Source organism: Astatotilapia calliptera, chromosome 15 (genome assembly GCF_964374335.1).
Source record: "Astatotilapia calliptera chromosome 15, fAstCal68.1, whole genome shotgun sequence".
NCBI lineage: Eukaryota > Metazoa > Chordata > Actinopteri > Cichliformes > Cichlidae > Astatotilapia > Astatotilapia calliptera.
Genome location: NC_137436.1, coordinates 21,713,033 through 21,733,263, shown reverse-complemented (window position 1 = coordinate 21,733,263; position 20,231 = coordinate 21,713,033). Strand labels below are relative to the sequence as shown.

The window sequence follows — 20,231 nt, the reverse complement described above, 5'->3', positions numbered from 1 at the left end:
CAACACACATGGTCCTGCATGCTACACTCTATTTCATACATAAGACACTTCGCTCACAAAATGAAATCTCAGGGTGCCATTCGGAAAACACATGTATCCAAAATACAAAACACATCGGGTAATTGCAACCACTCAAATACACACCTGAAGGCACCTACTTGCAAAACCGAACACCAATTAGCCAACTACAAAAAGCCCTCAGCGTAGCCATTCCAAGAACTTTGCAAGCATGGATGGAGGGAGAGCAAGAGGATATTTACCCCGGTGCCTAGCGGGAGAGGACATTGCTTGCGATGTTGATGAGGTCCTGTGGCCAGACCCCAACAGACGGCGGGATCCATGAGCCCACTTATGCACAATTGTCATGGTTTTTTGTGTTTACAGTATAGTGTTTTTTCTATTGCAGTACTATTGTGTTGTTGTTGTTTTATTTGCTGTACCTGTATTCATGGTACTGCAATGTACAGTATTGAGTAGGTCTATTTGCGTTTATGGTTGTTTGGAAATGTGTCTCCTGTAAATGTGCCTTCTGAATAAACAATGGGAATCAAGGACTGCAGTGTTTTATGTACAGCAGACTAGTGTGTTCCCCCTGATCTGTGAGTGTTTGCATATGGTGCAAGTATGTGTCATTTTGTCAACAGATTTTGACAAAGGAATGTTAGGTTTTGACAGCAGAGTTTAGGTTTTGGGAGTGGAGTTCCAATTTGGCACAGATGTGAATGGTATATTTCCCAGTGTTGTGTCATGTGTACTTGTGTGTACAGTTTTGGCACAGCGAGCGGGGTTTTGCAAAATGTGTTCAAGCAGTAGGCAAAAACTGTAAAAATGGTGAGTAAGGGGGCAAGTATACCACTTCAAATTGATTGTGGTCGGTGAACCAGGCCTGGACCAGAGCAGCCTGATGGAAACAAACCTGGGCTGATCTGGTCTGTTCTGTACAACTATGTTATGGAGAGCATCTAGAAATGTGAGTATGTGTTGGCTGTTGTATGGACCTAGTTTTGCATGATGGTGCAGAAGTCCTCGAAGGCATATGGCGGCACATAATGTGATGTTTCCCCCGTGCTGCCCTGGGACGTGCACAACTGCCCTTTGGCCAATTACATTACGACCCCGTCATCTTGTTTTGCTCAGGTCGAATCCAGCTTCATCAATGAAAATGTATTCATGAGGCTGTGCAGCTCCATCCATGGCCAAGATTCTCTGAAAAAAAGGGGAACATATCACTGTACTACAGTGCTACACATACAGCACCCTCACCCCATCACACAGGTACCTGTGTAGCTCTCAGAATAGATCCATGTGGTACTGATATGGTACATATTCAGCTGCTACTGGACTTCACCAATACTGTATTGTAAATGTAAGGGACAGTTACACGTACCTGTACATATTCAGCTCGAAGTCCTTTGACCCTGTCACTGTTCCTCTCGAATGGGACTCTGTAGAGCTGCTTCATGGTGATGCTGTGTTTACCCAAGATGCGTCTGATGGTGGTGATGCTCACATGGTCTATGTTGCTGAACACTCGCCTGTCTGCAAGTATTTTCCGTCGTAGCTGGTGGAGACGGATGGCATTGTCTGCCCTCACTAGGTCCACAACGGCAAGTTCCTGCTGTTGTGTGAACAGGCGTTGCCGTCCTCCCCCAGAAGGTCTTCGGGTCATTCTGGAGGAATACAACCACATATTGTCATCGGTTTGCTTATTTTTCTTACAGTACTTTACTGTACGTACTGTGTCATCCACTGTACAACACTGTACTTCAATATGAGGAATCAGCCACTTTGGCTGCAAAAGGAGCATTAGCACCCCGTACACTTGATATGGTAATGTGATATACTGTAGAACAGTGCTATGGAACCATCTGAGTAGAGCAGAAGGTATGGAGGTGAAGACAGACCTGTTTTCTAGTCGGAATGTTCGTATTACAGATACCACTGTGAAGCGGCTTAGATGTGGGTGGACTCTCTGCCCAGCTTCCCTCATAGTCAGGCCATGGTTGATGACATGGTCCACCAAAGTTGCTCTTATTTCATCAGAAATATGGGTCCGTGCATGGCCTCTTCGGCCTCCTCCTCCTCTTCCTCCTCCTCCTCTACCTCTTCCTCTTCCTCTTGCTCTCCCTCCATCCATGCTTGCGAAGTTCTTGAAATGGCTACGCTGAGGGCTTTTTGTAGTTGGCTAATTGGTGTTCGGTTTTGCAAGTACGTGCCTTCAGGTGTGTATTTGAGTGGTTGCAATTACCCGATGTGTTTTGTATTTTGGATACATGTGTTTTCCGAATGGCACCCTGACATTTCATTTTGTGAGCGAAGTGTCTTATGTATGAAATAGAGTGTAGCATGCAGGACCATGTGTGTTGCATAAAGGGGTAGGTGTGTTGCATAAAGGGGTAGGAGTGTTGCATAATTGGTACTGGGGTGCAAAGCAGCGCTTTTGTTTAAGGTATGGGTACATGTGTTTGAGGTATGGTAACAAAAGCTTCACGTTGTGTTACTTTAGTCTGAGCATGGGTTTATAGTGTTCAAGCAACGGGCAAAAACTGTAATTAACTTTTCCTCAACTTTTTCAGTTTATCCGCTCTTTATCTGCTCTACCTTCACTAGTAACCTTAGCCCTGCAATATGTTGTCCAAAAAGCGAATCCCTACTGGGATGTTCGTGTTTGGGGTCAGAAGTCTAGAGCTAAATATTTTTTAATGGTGTTATCTGGACATTACTACTCCTACCTGACTCATCTCAGATGTCTTAGCTCCGCTCTCGCCACCTACACACAGATGGAAAATAGTAACAAAAAGACTAATGAAGAATTTAATGTCAGATGTGTTCAGACACACAGCAGCTGGTGTGTCGATGTCTTTTAATTACCAGGTGTGCTTGTAGGTGTAAATAATTATTATTGCAACTTGCTATAATAATAACTCTGACAGCAAATGTTTCCAGGGATTTTTTTTTTGAGTGTGATGTAAATGTCTGATGTGATATTGTGCTAATGAGGCTTTGAATAGCAGATATCACGTTTGTAAATTTGTTTCTTCACACCACTCTCTGTAAGCCGAATGCAGCCCCTCATTTGACACAAGTTAGCGTTTGCTGGCATTGTGAGTACCTGTATTTATAGTTTAGTAATGTCTTTTGTCTTTTTTATCTTTAAAACAAAAGATAGTTGAAATGTTGTAAAAATGTATCACTGTCAGTTTTTATTGCTCATTTGCTTGTTTATTGTTGTAGGATTTAAAAAAAAAAAGACTTTTACTGCCCTTTTATCCAGCCTATAATTTCATTATCTGTCATAAACAGGCCATTCTGCCTCTCATCTCTTTAAGACCCACCCCCATAAAAGCCCATTTTCTTCTGATATGCCAAGTTATGGAAGACTACTGAGGAGTTTGTGAATAGTACTCCTGCGCTCTGTGGGAATGGTATATTTGTAGAATAGACACCCATCTTTGACTTTTAACCTAGAGTTATTATGTTGTTTTATTTGTGGTTTTCCCATCCCAGCATTTTTTAAAAATGTTCCTTATTATTTAATTATTCTTTTAGTTTTTTAGCTGCACAACACTTTGGCTAACACCTGCTGTTGGTTTATGTGCTGATGTAAAAACAAATCGATTCAATTTGATTCAACTTGACTCAACTTGATGTTGTAACAGATGACCATATGTAGAAATCATGAGCTGATGTCGGCTTGTTGTGAGACTAGAACTCTGTTTAGCTTTGCACACTGTTAGTTATCCGGGATTTTTTTCATGTCATATGTTTTTGGCCTTACACTGATATAAGATGCAGATATAGATGTAGCTAAGAAGATGCCTCTTACAGTAACCATCTCCATTAAAATTTTGTTTGTGGATCACCACGGCAGCTTATGTTTACGAATAAATCTTCTTCTTTCGGCTGTTTATTCTGGGGTTGCCACAGCAGCACATCTGCCTCTGTCTCACCCTGTCCCTAGCATCCTCCTCCGTCACACCAACACACTGCACGTCTTCTTTCCCTACATCAGTGAACCTCCCTCGAGGTCTTCCTCTTTTCTCCTGCCTGACAACTCCATGTTCAGCATCCTTGTCCAACGTATCCACTATTCCTCCTCTGCACATGTCCAAACCATCTCAGCCTTGCCTCTCTAACTTTGTCTCTAAACTGCTCAACCTGAGCTGTCCCTCATTCCCATCCTAGCCATCCCCAAAACATCCCCTTTTGTGCAGTAGACACACCAATCTTTTATCAGTAAATGAAGATATACTAAAGCTTTAACCCAGCCTGTACTTACAGTAGTGTAGGAATAGTTTTAGTATTAAATAAAATAACTTTTTATAAGATAAAATATGTATGCACTACATCATCAGCATCCATCCATCTTATTTTGTTTATCCAATTCAGGCTTGTGTCAGGCTATAACTGTATATCATAAATGCATTGATTTAAATCAAGCTTTTTTACATCTTGTAGTAAAAAGTATAATTTAAAGCCTAATTTTGTGTGCTACATGTTTGTATTATTGCTCTAACCAGCAGTCAAAATTCTCCAAAGCATGTACTTAAAGCATGTATGAATGCAAAGAACCATTACTATGACATAAAGATGTCTGGAAAACACTAAGCACTCCACCAGTGCAAAGTGCTTCAAGTTTCCCTGCACCATACACTGTCTCTAGACTAATGGCTCTGAGCGATCGATCGAGTCGAACCGTCAGGAAGGTGCACACGCGCATATATGAGCCCTGTGGAGGCTTATTAACCCACACCCCCGCTCTAACTACACTCATAGCTGTCAATCCACTGATTCAGAGGTTAGAAGAAGAAGAAGATTAGTGCAAAACAGAAAACAGACCTTCAGGTGTAGAAATTGTTTTGCTGGGGCTGATTGAGTTGTGTGTTTGGCATATACCACATACATTTAATTTTGTGCAATTAACCCATTAAACTCTTTTTTTTTTTTACAATTACGTTACCACTTTTGATCCATATATGTAAAGATGGACATGCTTGTTTTGTCCTACAGTGACAGATGTGAAGTTTTAACTGTTTTTGAACCTCGAATAGAGAAACTTCCGATGACCATTTCTAGTTTATGGTGTTGCAATTAAAGAAAAAAGTTAATGCAAATTAACTTAATTGAACTGAATAACTGTCACATTATAAACCATAAACATTTATGGTGACCACTTTAACAGAAACCCTGCAGTTATTCAAATAATGAGGCTATTATGGCATTAATCAAACATTTCTAACCAAACGTTATTTTAACGCAGTCACTCAGACTTTGGGAAAAGTGATGATTTATAAGACATCATTTTCATTTAGTGGATGCCGTTTAATTTTAAATACAAATCAACTAAAAAAACGAACCACATAAATAAATCTGAACTGAGCCAAACCTGCCACAGTCCAGTGGAGAGTCAGTGCCGACCTTTTTGGAGCAGTAAAAGAAAAAAAAAAGAAAAAAGGATGTGCTGAAAGGTGAAATGAAGGAATCATTGCAAATCAAAATGCAGCATAATAATTATTTTTTCCCTCCATTATCTTGTTTTAATAAAGAAGGCAAATTAGTAATTGAAATGAGAATTAAATTAATTGCCGAGCCCGTTAAATGTTGGTTAAAACCTGAATATTTATTAATGGTAATAAAATAACTAAAGTAATAAATGAAACATTGGTTAATAAAGGAAAGCAGCATTTTAAGCACCTGAAATAAAAGAAAAATACAACAAAGAAAGTGTCAGAATTTGGATTGCTGTACTTTTGATATCGATACATCAGATCAGCTTGTGATATTTTTAATTTGCACATCAGGTTTGAAAATTTGCTCCATATGAAGCTTGATTTGTAATTTTTCAAGCGAAACATTTGCTTTATTGCTGGTTCTCTTGGGTTTGGGGGAATTGAGAACTCGTCCAGACAAAACGAACAAAAAGCTGATAGCAGTGTTAAACTTCAGAAGGGAAACTTGTAACCAAAATCCCAAAAATGGGACACCAGTAGCAGAAGTAACCAGGAGAAAAGAGAACATAATCAGATGGCTTTACACAGGATGCAGGGAAAACACTGTGATTCCTTTACCTTTACCTATTCCTTTGCCTTTACCTCGTACATTAGTACGAGGTAAAGGCAAACAAACACAAATAAAATTAAGAATTGTGGAGCAGGTAATCCCGACTGAATGAAATAACAGGAAGTGAAACTAGAGCGAGGCCCAGAAAAACAAGACAGGAAGTCACGTAGAGAAAAAACTAAACTGATGCATGAAGATCAACACTAATAAAGACGACAGACATGGGAGAGCACATGCGGATAAACAAGCAGACACACAGAGAAGACAGAGAGAGGCAAGACACATAGGAACCCAGAAAATGAGAACATTAGAAAGAGAAGAATGAGTAACAAATCAAAACAGGAACCCAAAACTCAATAAACACAACACTGTAACCTGGGACCGTGACAAATTCAATGCCTACATAATCTTCTGGGGAAACTCTACCCTCTAAAATGTAATATTTCCCCATTATACACAGGGGACTCCAACAACCTTGTGTTAAAAATAAGTGAGTGTACAGGTTCCTTGTCATGTCCAGTATGTCTGCGAGCCGCAGAACAATAACGGTAACGCTGATGCTTGTAATGATGGGCGGTTATAAAAAATGATGACGGCAATCAGAGCAGCTGATTGAGGGGCTCGGATAGATTGGGAGAGAGAAATCCTTTAGCAGGGAGAAATAAATGGAAAGAGAGATATGGGCGAAGGAGGGAGAGGTAAAGAGAGGATGCAAGGAAGGGGGAGCAGGAGGAAGATGAAGAAACCAGGCAATCAGAGGAGGCGAGGGTGGGGGGAGGTTACTTTGTAGATTTAATTGCAGTGCAGTAGAAGCAATCTTTTCACTGTGAGTGTGTGTGTGTGTGTGTGTGTGTGTGTGTGTGTGTGTGTGTGTGTGTGTGTGTGTGTGTGTGTGTGTGTGTGTGGACTCCAATCTCCCCAAGCTAGACATTAGCTGCAGTGCTTCATTTATCACTGTCAAGTCGGGAGCTCCAGGGGGGAGGAGGCGGGGTTCTTCATGGAGATGGGCGATACCAATTTTTTTTCAATTTGATGCGTTATCAATATTTCTAGCTACAATTTTACTGATATAGATACTAATCATTTCTTAAACAGCAGCATTTTTAAAGAGAAAAGTAATTTTGGAGGAAATACAAAAAAGAAGACCACATGACAAATGCTAATAACTGCAGTAATTGGAAGTTTCTACCATGACATTTTGCATAGACACTCTTCAGACAGGTTAAAATGGAAGAAGACATACTTTAGTGATCTTTAGACTTTTTCTGTAGAACCACAAACATATGTGGGAATTTTTGTACATATAGTAATGTCTAAAGTGTTGAATTACCCCTAATTTCTTTATATTTTGCGCAGAAAATCAGACATTGATGCAGATATTCATTGAAACATCTGTCCACTTGTGTAATTTGGCACACATCAGCCTTTTCTTCCTTTCCTTAAGAATGGCTTCTTAACAGCCACCCTTCCATGGAGGCCATTTCTGATGAGGCTTCACGAACAGTAGATGGATCCAGTGAAGGCCATGTCTCGTCACATTATTTTGAGATACCATTCATCTGCCGTAGGTAGATTTATTAAATTTAATGGAGTTAGAAGTTAGCAGGAAGTTAGTTTCGCTAGTTACCTAAGCATGATATAGCATGTTCTGACTGAGTGATTTGTGATAAAATTAAAACATACAGCTCTGCCACCACTTCCAACATAAATGAAGACAGAAAACCAAACATCAGTAACTTTTGTACTTTTGCAGGGTTACTGAAGTTGGGCAAGCTCAGGGGTCAGCAACCTTTAAGACCCAAAGAGCCATTTGGACCCGGTTTCCACGCAAAAGAAAACACCGGGAGCTGCAAATACTTTTTGACATCTAAAATGAAGATAACACTGTAATTATTGTTTTTTATCTTTATGCTTTGTGTGAACAACTAAGGTGTGTTGCTTATGAAACCCATGAAGTGCTACAGAGAAAATTATATTTTATTTATGTAATTAACACATTTTGAACGAAATATAACAAACGGAAAGACACCCAGCTGAACTAAAATGATCCATGTAGCAAACAACAACTGTTGTGAGCCGCCACCCTTATATCGCCTTTGGGCTTTTGGAGCCTTGGCCTGGCTTTTAAAAAATAATTGGAAAAAAAGCACTATGCTGCTAAAAAAAGAAAGATAGATATTTGCAAAATTCTGCCTAAATATGTATTTTACAGGGGAGGCGGACGCACCTGAGCGACACCCGCAATCACGGCTCGCCGCCTTTATGTCTGTGCTCTCTCTGCTGTTGTGTTGGCGTGTGTCGGGCTGTGAGCTGCAAAGCTACAGCCGGCTGTATGCGTACAGCAACTGTGTGTGAAAAGCTTGTTCGTGCAAACATCGTCGGGTCTGCCGTGTTTACAATGGGACTTCTGCTCCTGAACCTCTGCGCACAGCGTCTGCAAATCAGGGCTGTACGAAGTCACTTTCATCTTTACGCAGGACTGTAAGCTGTCATCTGTGAGGCGTGAGCGGTGTTTGTTTTTAACATAGCTCACGGTTGAAAATAGCTGCTGACATAATGTGGATACAAAGATCCATAATTGGCCTACCTGGGGTTGAAAGTCTCGATAAATGCACAGCGTTTCGGAGGGTACACCGGCTTCCGCGAGTGTGACGCTTATTTTGAGTGAAAAAAATAATAGAATATAATTTTATTTTTATATTTCAATATCACAACAATCTTCCAATTTAGAACTACAAGTTAAAAAAGAACTAACATAGATAAAATACACTTCAGCTAAATACTTCTAATTTATTTTCCCAAACCACGCGGAGCCGCACTACAAGGACTAAAGAGCCGCATGGGGCTCCCGAGCCGCAGGTTGCTGACCTCTGGGCAATATAATGATGTGCTACGTATACATACGTGGGGCGACTGTGGCTCAGGGGGTTGAGAAGCGTATCTGTAACCGGAAGGTCGCCGGTTCGATTCCCGGGCTCTCTGCCCTGGTCGTTGTGTCCTTGGGCAAGACACTTTACCCTTCCGCCTACTGGTGTGGGCCAGAGGGGCCGATGGCGCGATATGGCAGCCTCGCTTCTGTCAGTCTGCCCCAGGGCAGCTGTGGTTACAACCGTAGCTGCCTCCACCAGTGTGTGAATGTGAGAGTGAATGAATAGTGGCATTGTAAAGCGCTTTGGGTGCCTTGAAAAGCGCTATATAAATCCAATCCATTATTATTATAAACACAGTAAAGCTGGAGAATGAATGCTAACTTTTTTCCACTCGATAAAAGTTAACGTGATTCCCAGTGGTTAGGAACAATTGCAGTCGCATGGCAGGATGCTGTAAATGGACCAAAACTTCAGCCAGGAGAACAACTGAGATAATCCATCCACAATACGAGGTTAGTCATTAATGTACTGCAACAACATGGGAATAGAGCAGCTACGAGAGAATTCAGCATTAATGAATCAATGGTACCGAAGTGGAGGAAGCAAGAAGAATGAGTTGAGTAAAGTGTGACTTATCTGACTGTTTTGTTTTGCTTAATGCGCCTTATAATCCGGTGCGCCATATGTATGAAAACAGACCCGTTCATCGACAGTGCGCCTTATAATCCAGGGCGCCTTATCGTCCGAAAAATTCGGTAGATAGGCACACATAGGAAACTCAAATTAATTGTCAGATGATTACATGCTCCATGGCAAAGGTCCAGTTGATGCACTTGAATTAGCAGAGGTGAGGCCCAGCAGATGCTGATTGGCTCCAGCTGCCTGCATCTGCATACCTGTTAGTCAGAGTAGCCACGCCCCTAACTACCATTCACATGGACGAGTTCTAAAAGAACATTCGGTTGCTATGAAGAGTAAAACTACGCTTATAAACCAAAACTATTTTGTATCAGGCTGTAAACATGTTTGTTTTTCCTGTTAATTTGGACATTTTAACATGTGATTTGGGATTGATTCTCTGTTGGAGCCAGCCTCAAGTGGCCATTAGAGTTTTTGGCACTTTACTGTTTACTGACTGCTTTCCGCTTGTTTAACCATTAATGGCAACTACTAAAATTGAGAACTGTGCTGTGTTACCCACACTGTGATTTTGGCATAGCTCTTTTAACCAGTCCAACTCATGCTCCACCTTTCCATCCCAGAATCCCTCAGTAAGATCCTGAGAGAATTCAACTTCTCAGCTTTAGGCAGCATCGAGTCAAGAATCTTCTTGAACTATTTTACCTCCACGTCTGTATCTCATAGATCAGAAGTTTTTTTTCCCTTTGTTGTTTGCTACTAGTCTTAAGTCTGGGAAGTTTGACTGGATGTTTCTCACAGATTTGAGTGGTTGATTGGAAAAAGTTTGCACCCAACAAACATCTGACAAGTTTGTTGGGTGTTATTTTGCGTCTTAATTTTTCCCGTGCTTTCAATTAACACAAGGAAAGTTTTAATCCTTTCAGTTTACATGGAGTTTGCTCTTCCTTCAAGCATAATGGTTTTTATTGTGCTGCTGATGAACAGTGAAAGAAAACCAAGTAAAGGAAAAAGGGAGATGAAATAGCTACAAAATATAAGACAATGACGCAAGAGCCTGACTCAGCACTTTGTCAGCTCTGTGTGCAGGGTGACGTAAGAGATTTTCTGCTCTCGTTTATCTCGGATCGGCAGAAATTTATTGAAAGTCACATCATTTTCTACAGAATAGGCTGATGGAAATCATGCAGATTCATAGGATTGAGGTGACTATCTTTTAATGACGCAGTATAGCCTCATTACACAACAATAAATTCAGTGCTGATCGGTTTATTTAACTCTTTTCTTTCTTATTTTATCAGTTTCTCTTTTGTTATCTGTGGCTGCACTACAGAAAATTAAAAAGCGATGAAGGGCGTGATGAAAGGCCATGGAGATAAACTGGAATGTACTGAGTGCTGATTGGCTGATTCTGGCTGCCTTCACTCACACACACACACGTAGGCCTGAGCTGAAATAGAGCAGCACTAATGGAGAGTGTGAACGTGTGTGCCACAGATGTCACCATGGATAAACGCCTGTCCTGAGATCAGGCTTATTATTGTGACAGGATTTAGGGAGCGGGAGAAGAGACCGGGAGGCAGGCTGGTTAGTCACACACACAAACACACACACACACACATACTCACACACACACACACACACACACACACACACACACACAAAACCTAAAATGAAGTGGGTCTCTGATGTGAAGGGCCCTGAAGTGCTTTCTAACCTCTTTCGCTGCTCTTTACCACTAAATAAAAGAAAATTAGTGCAAACAGTCAGAAACTGTCTTGAATAAACACAGAAACAAGATGCGGAGCAGAAACAATCTGCAGTCTGTTTTGTCTTCTTTAAATCAGCGCGCAAAGTCAGGCAAGCATGAGAATGAAAATAGTCTGTGTGTTTTTAGTCCCATAATATGTCTGCTACTGCTTGTTGCTTGACTTTTTAAATGCAATACATGAACACATATTGGGCACCACAGCATTGATGAGCTCTTCCTTGGTGCACGCACCTGTGATTATACACACCAGTATACTGATTCCAGTAACAGTATGAAAATTGCCATTGTGAGGTCACCCACTAGTTTTTGAAGTCTCGTTTTGAAGCCATCACTGTCCTGGTGTTATGAAACTGAATGTGACAAGCGGTCAGACTGGTCAGTCAGAAGTGGTTAGCCAATGAACATATCTGGGATAATCCTCCTTTCTGATACTTACATTGAGAAAAAATTAAAATAAATTCAGTGTTTCAGTATGAAATTACTGACTGTGACCATAAACCCAGCAGGAAAGTCTTTGCTGAGGTCAGTCTGTAGACTTCCATAGGACTATACGTTTTCTTGCCCTCTGATAACCATTACAAAAAATGCACACTTAAGGCAGTTTCTTATTATGTTTTCTTTTTCAGTCCCGACAGATACGCCCAGGGTGCGATTGGCTGGTGGAAACAGGGGGGAATGTCCTTAGTTTTTAGCTCTTCATCTCTAAACAGTCTACAGCACAAACAACAATTAAATCAGGAAGCATGTTTCACTTTGAGTGTCCCCGCAGTCCTGTAAGTTTAGAAAGGAAATTGTTGGGGGGGCGATCCAGATTTCATTCCTTTTCATTTGTTTTTCACGCTGTTGCATTCTGAGATGATTTCATATTAAATCTGGAATTGAAATGGCATGGCTGGCACTAAGTAGAAGAGGAATTTAATTCTGGCATGTCAAATGATTTGTATTATTGTGTGGGACTGGGAATATTATACACATTAATATCTTAAACATAAATTGCGGTATTATAAATGCTGTGGTAAAGCTCTAAACTCACAAGATCATAAAGGTTACATTGAAAGAAATAATAAATATTTTTAAAGGCTGCAGAGCAGGTATTGTAGGGTAAACTATGGTTCCTGAATTATTTTAATTAAAAACAATAGACTAACTGATGTAGTTACTCTATTGGTACTTTATATTTCTAAAGATTCTACATATATAAGGTGGGTGTAGCCACTGTAACCTCATTTTGAAGCCTCTGTGTTTTGACTGCTATCATATTAGTTTTTTGAGCCAGATATTAACATATTTGGATGAGACAATGGATTGGTAATTTATCAGCTAACAACAGCCGTCGTTCTTAGCTGACTAATCTGAATAGATACACAGACACACATCTGCTAATTAGTGTTTGGTAACAATGCTGCAACTTCACCCATGAGAACTAAAGCACAAACTTCTTGGATGGTCGGTACCAGTGGATTTGAAACTAGGAGACAGGTCCCATTTGTGGCTTGGATCTACTGCAAGTGGGGCAAAGATGAAGAGAGGAAAAATGTGAAGTCAATCTGAGTTGAATGGATATATTTTTGGCATTAAAAAACAGGAATTTGTTGACGAACTTGGTGGCAACTTGGCTCTATTTTTATTGGTAAGGATTGATGGAAATTGTAGGGTGTGGGGCTTTGTTTCAGGTTCTGAAGTGCAGCATGCAGAAGCAGGAAAGCAAACCAGTGAGCATAATTTCAACAATACTTTGAAGTGTGCGCAGTTACTGTATCTGGGTGTCATTTGAACTAAAACATGAACCTTGTGAGCATTAAAAATCAGCCCTGCCTGGGAAATGTGTGGAAAAAAGCAGCTTAAATAGCAGTGTGCAATTGATTTGTCACTGCAGAATACATTTTTTAAAATGAGCAGAATTGCTGCACCGATTTTGTGAAAACTCAAGTCAGTCCTTTTGCAGAGCTCAGGCCAAACAACAAATATTGTGCAGTGAAATTATAAAAGCTGTAGTGCAATTTTATAATAAATAACGGAAAGGTGTTTACATTTCAGAGCTTTGTTTTTTCTTTATCTTTCTTTTTCTATAACACGCAAACAAACACACACACACACACACACACACACACACACACACACACACACACACACACACACACACACACACACACACACACACACACACACACACACAGTGAGCTTTTACTCTCATTAGTATTCTGTCTGAATTTATTGTCTTTCCCACTGACATTTACATTTAAATTGTTTATCTTTCAGTGTCTTGGTGTGTGTGTGTGTGTGTGTGTCTGTCTGTGTGTGTGTATGGCATGCGTGTGCGATACACACACACACGCGCAAGTATCTGTGTGTGCTTGTGTGTAGCCAGTAATGAACATGCCTTTGCTGGTCCCTGAAGGCAGCCATTACTAACACTCTCTCTCTCTCTCTCTCACACACACACACACACACACACACACACACACACACACACACACACACACACACACACACACACACACACACACACACACACACAGGATAATGTGGGAGGAGGAGGAAAGGGGATGCTGAATGTGTACCAGTATTAAGGTGCAGGATCTTAAATTTCCATTTGAAATCACAGGGATTTGCAGGTTGCTGAAGGTTGATGCTTTTTGGATTAAAGCTTCATTTGTGATGATTTTTATGACTTTCAACTCCCTTGGTTTTGTGCCAAAAATCATTCCGTTACCAGCGTTTATTCTAGAGTTTAAATCCAGTTTTCCGGTGTCTGGAAACTGGGGCATCTCAGATGAAAAATCTCTCAGCATCTGTCCAATTAAGACAGAAGAAGGCACCCAGTATCAGCACACTGGATTACACTGTGGATTAGCCAACAGACAACGTTTGGGTTCCTGCAGGGCAAAATGCTGTATATTTAGGGTTTTTCCTTCACAATGGGAATTTACACATCTTCCAAAAAGGTTTTAGTGAGAGCCCAAAGGAAATTATTTTTTAAGCAGTTTTGATAATCGGGCTTTTATTAAGTCAGGCATCCATCATCCATCATCATCATCCATTTTTCCAATAATGACAAAAAATATACAGATATTAGTGAAGATAATATAATACAGTCTTGCTGCCTTCACTGTAGTGTAATATAATTTTGTAGACACACCCAAAGAGCCATTCTGAGCCATCCTGATATCCATCTATCCATTTTCTGCTCCTCATCTGGGTTAGGGGTGGTGGAGGTTGAAGTCAACGCAGACATGCCCAGCCCTCCCTCTCCCCAGATACCACCTTCAGGTCTTCTGTGAGGAAAATGAGGCGGTGCCAGGTCAGCTGAGTGTCCTGGGCTCTCCTTCCAGTTGTTCATGTCTGAAACACCTCACCAAGGCGGCATCATATTCAGAAGCCTGAACCACCTCTAATAATTACCGTAGCAGTTCTACTCTGAGCCCTTCCCAACTGACTGTGCGCCTCACCCTTTCTGAGCCGAGGCACCCTTCAGAGAAAGCTCATTTTCACCACTCGCATCTGCAGGCTGATGCTTGCAGTCATTACCCACAGCTTGTGGCTATAGCAGAGGATAGAAATGTGGATATATGCAAGAAAATCTATAAGATTGCTTGACTATATATATATTATAGTCAACCATTCAAATTTAGAAAATTCTTTTTTTTGTCAATATTCTAAGGTTGGTAATTAAATCGGATCAATTTGGATTTGATTTGTGAAATACATAGAAAATATCCAAAAAAATAGTTTATTCGCTTTATTCTTTATTATACATTCACTTTACATCATATTTAAACATTTGAACAAATAATTATGTCACTGTACACACAGCAGCTTTTTCAGCTTGTATCAATTGCAAATTTTGTGCACAGTTGGACATTAGGAACAACAGGGATATTGTGCAATGGGATACTAATCGAACAGTAGGATAGTAAAGGGAGTAAAGGCAAGGAGGTGCAGTCATTTCCAAACTCCCACTCAGGGCAGGAGATGGCTGCAGCTCCAAACCTTCCTCCAGAAGAATAAGACAAAACATATATAAGAGAATAGAATCCAGAGGAAGATGAGAAAGTGTCTGAAGATTTTTGTTGGGCTGACACAGGATGAAAAGCTGCTCATGTAATCAGACAAACAAGGACGACTCATTCGCTCAGATTGTGATAAAGTGTGTCTTTTTGTGCAAAATGTAAAAACTGATAATCAAAAATCATTTTCTGATGTGTGTGCGCACGCATTGCTGATTGGTTGGCAGTCCATCTGGCTGCTTTTGTCTATAGGCATGCTGCCCCTCATGTCAATTATGCGATCACGCGTGAAGACTGTGTGTGTGTGTGTGTGTGTGTGTGTGTGTGTGTGTGTGTGTGTGTGTGTGTGTGTGTGTGTGTGTGCATGTATGTTTGTGTGTTTTTGTGAAAACGGGGGAGGGTGTAAGAAGGGGGGATCCAGATGTTACGTTTATTCTCATTCTCCTCCATCATCACATTTAATTTAATCCATTTCCCTCCCCCACAGCATTGTACAGCAAGCCATCTGTACACACACACACACACACACACATGCAGCCTCCAGCATGCTAATGCTAATGTGTGTTAGCCCAGCCAGGTGGCTGGGTGGCCTCAAATGGGTCCTTGTGCACCTCTGGCTCTGTGCTGATTGGAGTGAATGCAGCTGCTATGAAATTATGTAGATCTGTTCGCCACTGTCTAAGTGGGTCACTCAGTGTGTGTGTGTGTGTGTGTGTGTGTGTGTGTGTGTGTGTGTACTACATCTTGTGTATTTTGGTGGTGCAGTCTTGTTAAAAGCATGTTTTTTATTGAAATTGTGCTGTACGTTTGGAAAGAAATTCCCCGATGATAGCTGGCTACAATAAAAACTGTTTAACAGCTATTTTAAAATGATACTGGCATGAATATTAATTACATTTACAGATAAAGTCTGATTTGGCATACGCAGAGTGGTCTTTGCTCCTATACTGGATTCGGGAAGACATTAACATGTTGGGAAACATGTACCAGTGGTGCAAATCTAATGAATAAATCCTCTCAGTGTCTGTAAACAATGACCACACTGCAGATAACAACATAACTGAAGCAGAGAATAGAGCCGGTCTTCAGCCGTTTGGTTCTTATCTTTTAATTCTCATACCTTCTCTTTCTTTGTCACTTGCTCCTGCAGAAAAACATGATGTGAATGGAAACAGGACTGTTCCACCTTTTCCAGAGGGAACAGAGATGGCCATGTTTGGTAAGTGTTTCCAAACACATACAAGGAAATTGATGCAGTTTAGCTTAAATGCTGATATGACCTAAAACCTGCATTGCAGCTTATTGTAATTGTAATTTCAGTGATTTCAATTTCAGTCTTTACTGCCTTGTTAACTTCAGTATTTCTTGTACATGCACAAGCCACAAAAAGGGGAAAATATAGTCATGTACACATACAAACAGAAAGTGGAGGGCTTCCTATTGATGGTCACGTTGACTCACATGAACTTAAGCATAAATGAAGCATTAGCTACCTACTTCTTCTCTACATGTAATATTAGACTAGTCACCCAATGTAATGCGGAAAATTAATTGAAAACATGCTGAAAAATAAACTCCATTTATGAACCAGGCTTGCTTTTAAAACTCACAGCCATAGGCTTGTATGTTACGCCCAGATTTTTGCATTTTTAATCTGAATATATTTCATCACGGGGTTAGTTGCTGCATCCTTACCATTCCTGGATATATCTGTGAAATTTAAGTTAGCTATATAACACCAGATTCAATTTTTGTAGTTATTCTTCTTGCACTGTTGTTTTTAGACCTATAGCTGCAAACACTCTGCTTCTCTTCTCTTATAATTTGTGTAATTCACCTTCCAGAATAAGACAAAACATATATAAGGTTAGCCTACAAAATTAGCATTGCAAATAAAAATAAAACACATGCATACATATATAAATTATACTGTTTCATGTTGCTAGTACCAGATTTGCTTCATTGCACAGATTCAACAAGGAGCTGGAAGTTTTCCTCATTTGATCCATATTGACACGAACACGTTACACAATTTCTGTAGATTTGTTGGCCACAAATCCATGATGATGGTTCCACCAGATCCTACTGGATTATTGTACTTACCGTTCCCTTCGATCAGCTCAAAGCAATCTGACTATTCTCCTCTGATCTCTGGCATCAAGAAGATATTTTTATCTAGAGAACTGGACGGATATTTTCTAGGTATTCTCCTATTTTCAGCTCATTCTCTGTAAACCCTGGAGATGGTTGTGGGGTAAAATCCTAGTTGCAATTTTTGAAATACTAAGGCACATACAATCATGCCGTATTCAAAGTTACTTGAATGTGTCTTTCTTTCCACATTCAGAAAAAGCTGTTTTTCACCCCTCACTTTTGTCCATTTCTACACAGTGGATGTCTCTTCCATAGTGAGACGTCGTATCATGCTAATCTGAAAACTGGAGTTATGCAAGTAAAATAAAGTTTGTAGTTTTTAGCTGTGGATATAAGACTCTGTAAATATGGGTTTCCTATAAAAGTCTGAGAACCGGGGTTATGCATGTAACCTGCAGTTTATTTCTGATTTCTGTATTTCTTTTTGTTTGTGTTCATCATCCACAGTTTGGTCTAAAGCACGCAAACAGTTCCTATCAAATCCACGTCATGAGATTTATGATTTTCTATTGACTACACTAAATGGATCTCCAACCGTATTACATGACACATGAAAAAACAATTAAAAGAAACAAATGTAGAAAGAAGAAAATAAGTAATTTACCATCCACCGTACAAACTCGACTCCCAGTCAAACGGCATCTCATTTTCTGTATTTGTCTGCCTTTATTCTTCATGTAAATGCTCACATCAAAGTCAAACATCTGAATCTTTGTGAGTTTTCTCTGCCAACAGAAGGTAATGAGGGACTCAAGTCAGTAAATACTCCCACAGATGTGATGCATGGTGTGACCTGGTCTTTACTGTCTTGTTAAATTGGATTGGTTGTTAAAGACTGCTGTTATTTGTTTTATTTGTTTTATTTATTTATTTATTTTTTCCCCTCGAAGGTATGGGCTGCTTCTGGGGTGCAGAGAGGAAGTTTTGGAGGCAAAAAGGAGTTTATTCTACCCAAGTGGGCTATTCTGGGGGTTACACATCTAACCCCACCTACAAGGAAGTTTGCACAGGTACCCTCTGCTTACCAACACACACATAATCATGTGTTTTCTACTGTGACTCAATAAATTGTGGAAAACAAGACACACATAAACAGAAGAGTGAATCATTTCCCACAGGCCCCATTATACTGGGGCATGGATAAGGCTGCTATTCATGCCTGACCACTCTGAGGAGGAGCTGTGTGTGTGTGTGTGTGTGTGTGTGTGTGTGTGTGTGTGTGTGTGTGTGTGTGTGTGTGTGTGTGTGTGTGTGTGTGTGTGTGTGTGTGTGTGTGTGTGATGCGTGTCCAGACCTCTCAGTCGGCCAGTAGAGAGTGAATCCATCATTAGATCTGCATCACCATCTGTCTCTTTTACTTTTTAACTTGGTTTTATTCTGTCAAACAGTCGCATCGATATGGTGCAGAAAAGTTTAGATGATTAATTGATAAGTTGGTGTTTTTCATGCTGTCTGTGTGTGCAGCGTGTTAAAGACACAAAAATGAAAGAGAGCAGTTGGCTTTTGAGTTTCTGGAAAAAAAAATGTGAGAGCAGCATTTGAATAGAAAGTACCCTTTTATTTATAGTGATTATAAACATAGCAGCAAAAAGGAGGCCCGACTGGAGATTTGATGGTGTAAGTTTAGGCAATTTTTTCGTAAATGCATTGGAAGATCCCAGAATGAAGTCAATGACGACAAATATAAAAATGACTGCAGAAGGAAATAACAGGCAACTTCTAACTACAGGGGTTCTGACTGAACTATAATTTCTAACTTTTCTTTAATGGGAAATTCAATTTATGTCTATAATAAAATGACTAGCATTTAATAGCTTTTACATTTCCTTCTGCAGCGCCTACTGGACCCTCTATCGCCTTCAAACAAGTCTTGAGACAAAATTCTCCAGGTTACTGGACACAGATTTCTTTTGCACAAATAAAATCCGAGCGAAGCTGAATTGCAGTTTATTTCATTTTATCTAAGACAGGGCATGGCTCTGTAATTACACCTCCAAAACACAAATTGGTAGCGGGGTTTCCATGCTGCTGACTTGATTCTCTTACTTCAGAAAACTAGGAGTGAAACGGAGAAGATCATTTTTGAGATGGAACAAAATGAATACTTTAATTATTGCAGTGCAGACAAGAGACGGAGTTCATGCACAGAATAGCAGAGGTATGAAAACAAGGCGATGGCAGATTACACTGGCAAATTACATTAGCATTATGTGGAATCTAGATAGAATAACATCCCATAATGGATCACATTATGTTCTACAGAGGGGTTGTGCACATCAGTAACCATTCACAGCTGCAGTCTGCATCGTGACCATGCTACATTTCTGGGGAGGCGCATGAGGGCTAATTTAATCATATGAAAAATATCAGAGACTGATCGGCAGGTCAAAGGGAAAACAGCACATTGATACCTCTGACATGCATGAGTATACAGTTTGGTAGCATGATTTATCTGTCAGCAGAGGCTAAACCCAGAGGTGTGTTTGTGTTTCTGGACTTGGAGTCCTAGTTAAAAAAAAACTCTGGGATACTTTTGAGACATTTGGCTTCACGTTTCAGCTCATTTATGTCCTTCTTTAATTGTAAGCAGACTGACAGCTATTTTACATTTATTCATGTTATAGAGTGATATCTTATCTGTATGCTGAATACTTTTGATGATACACTTTCAAGCAGAGGCACATCTTGTGAGTTTTTATTAAAATTCACCTTTCATATTCAAATGCAGCG

General features: G+C 40.2%; 1 protein-coding gene across 2 annotated transcripts in view; it reads left to right on the top strand.

Annotated features, from left to right (window-relative positions):
• Positions 1-20,231, top strand: part of msraa (methionine sulfoxide reductase Aa) — a 60,139-nt gene that overhangs the window by 7,331 nt on the left and 32,577 nt on the right. For both annotated transcript variants that reach the window (XM_026194169.2, XM_026194168.2), the window contains exons 2-3: positions 16,498-16,566; positions 18,392-18,511. In XM_026194169.2, the coding sequence (XP_026049954.1) occupies positions 16,498-16,566; positions 18,392-18,511 (189 nt within the window). The remainder of the gene's footprint in view (positions 1-16,497; positions 16,567-18,391; positions 18,512-20,231) is intronic.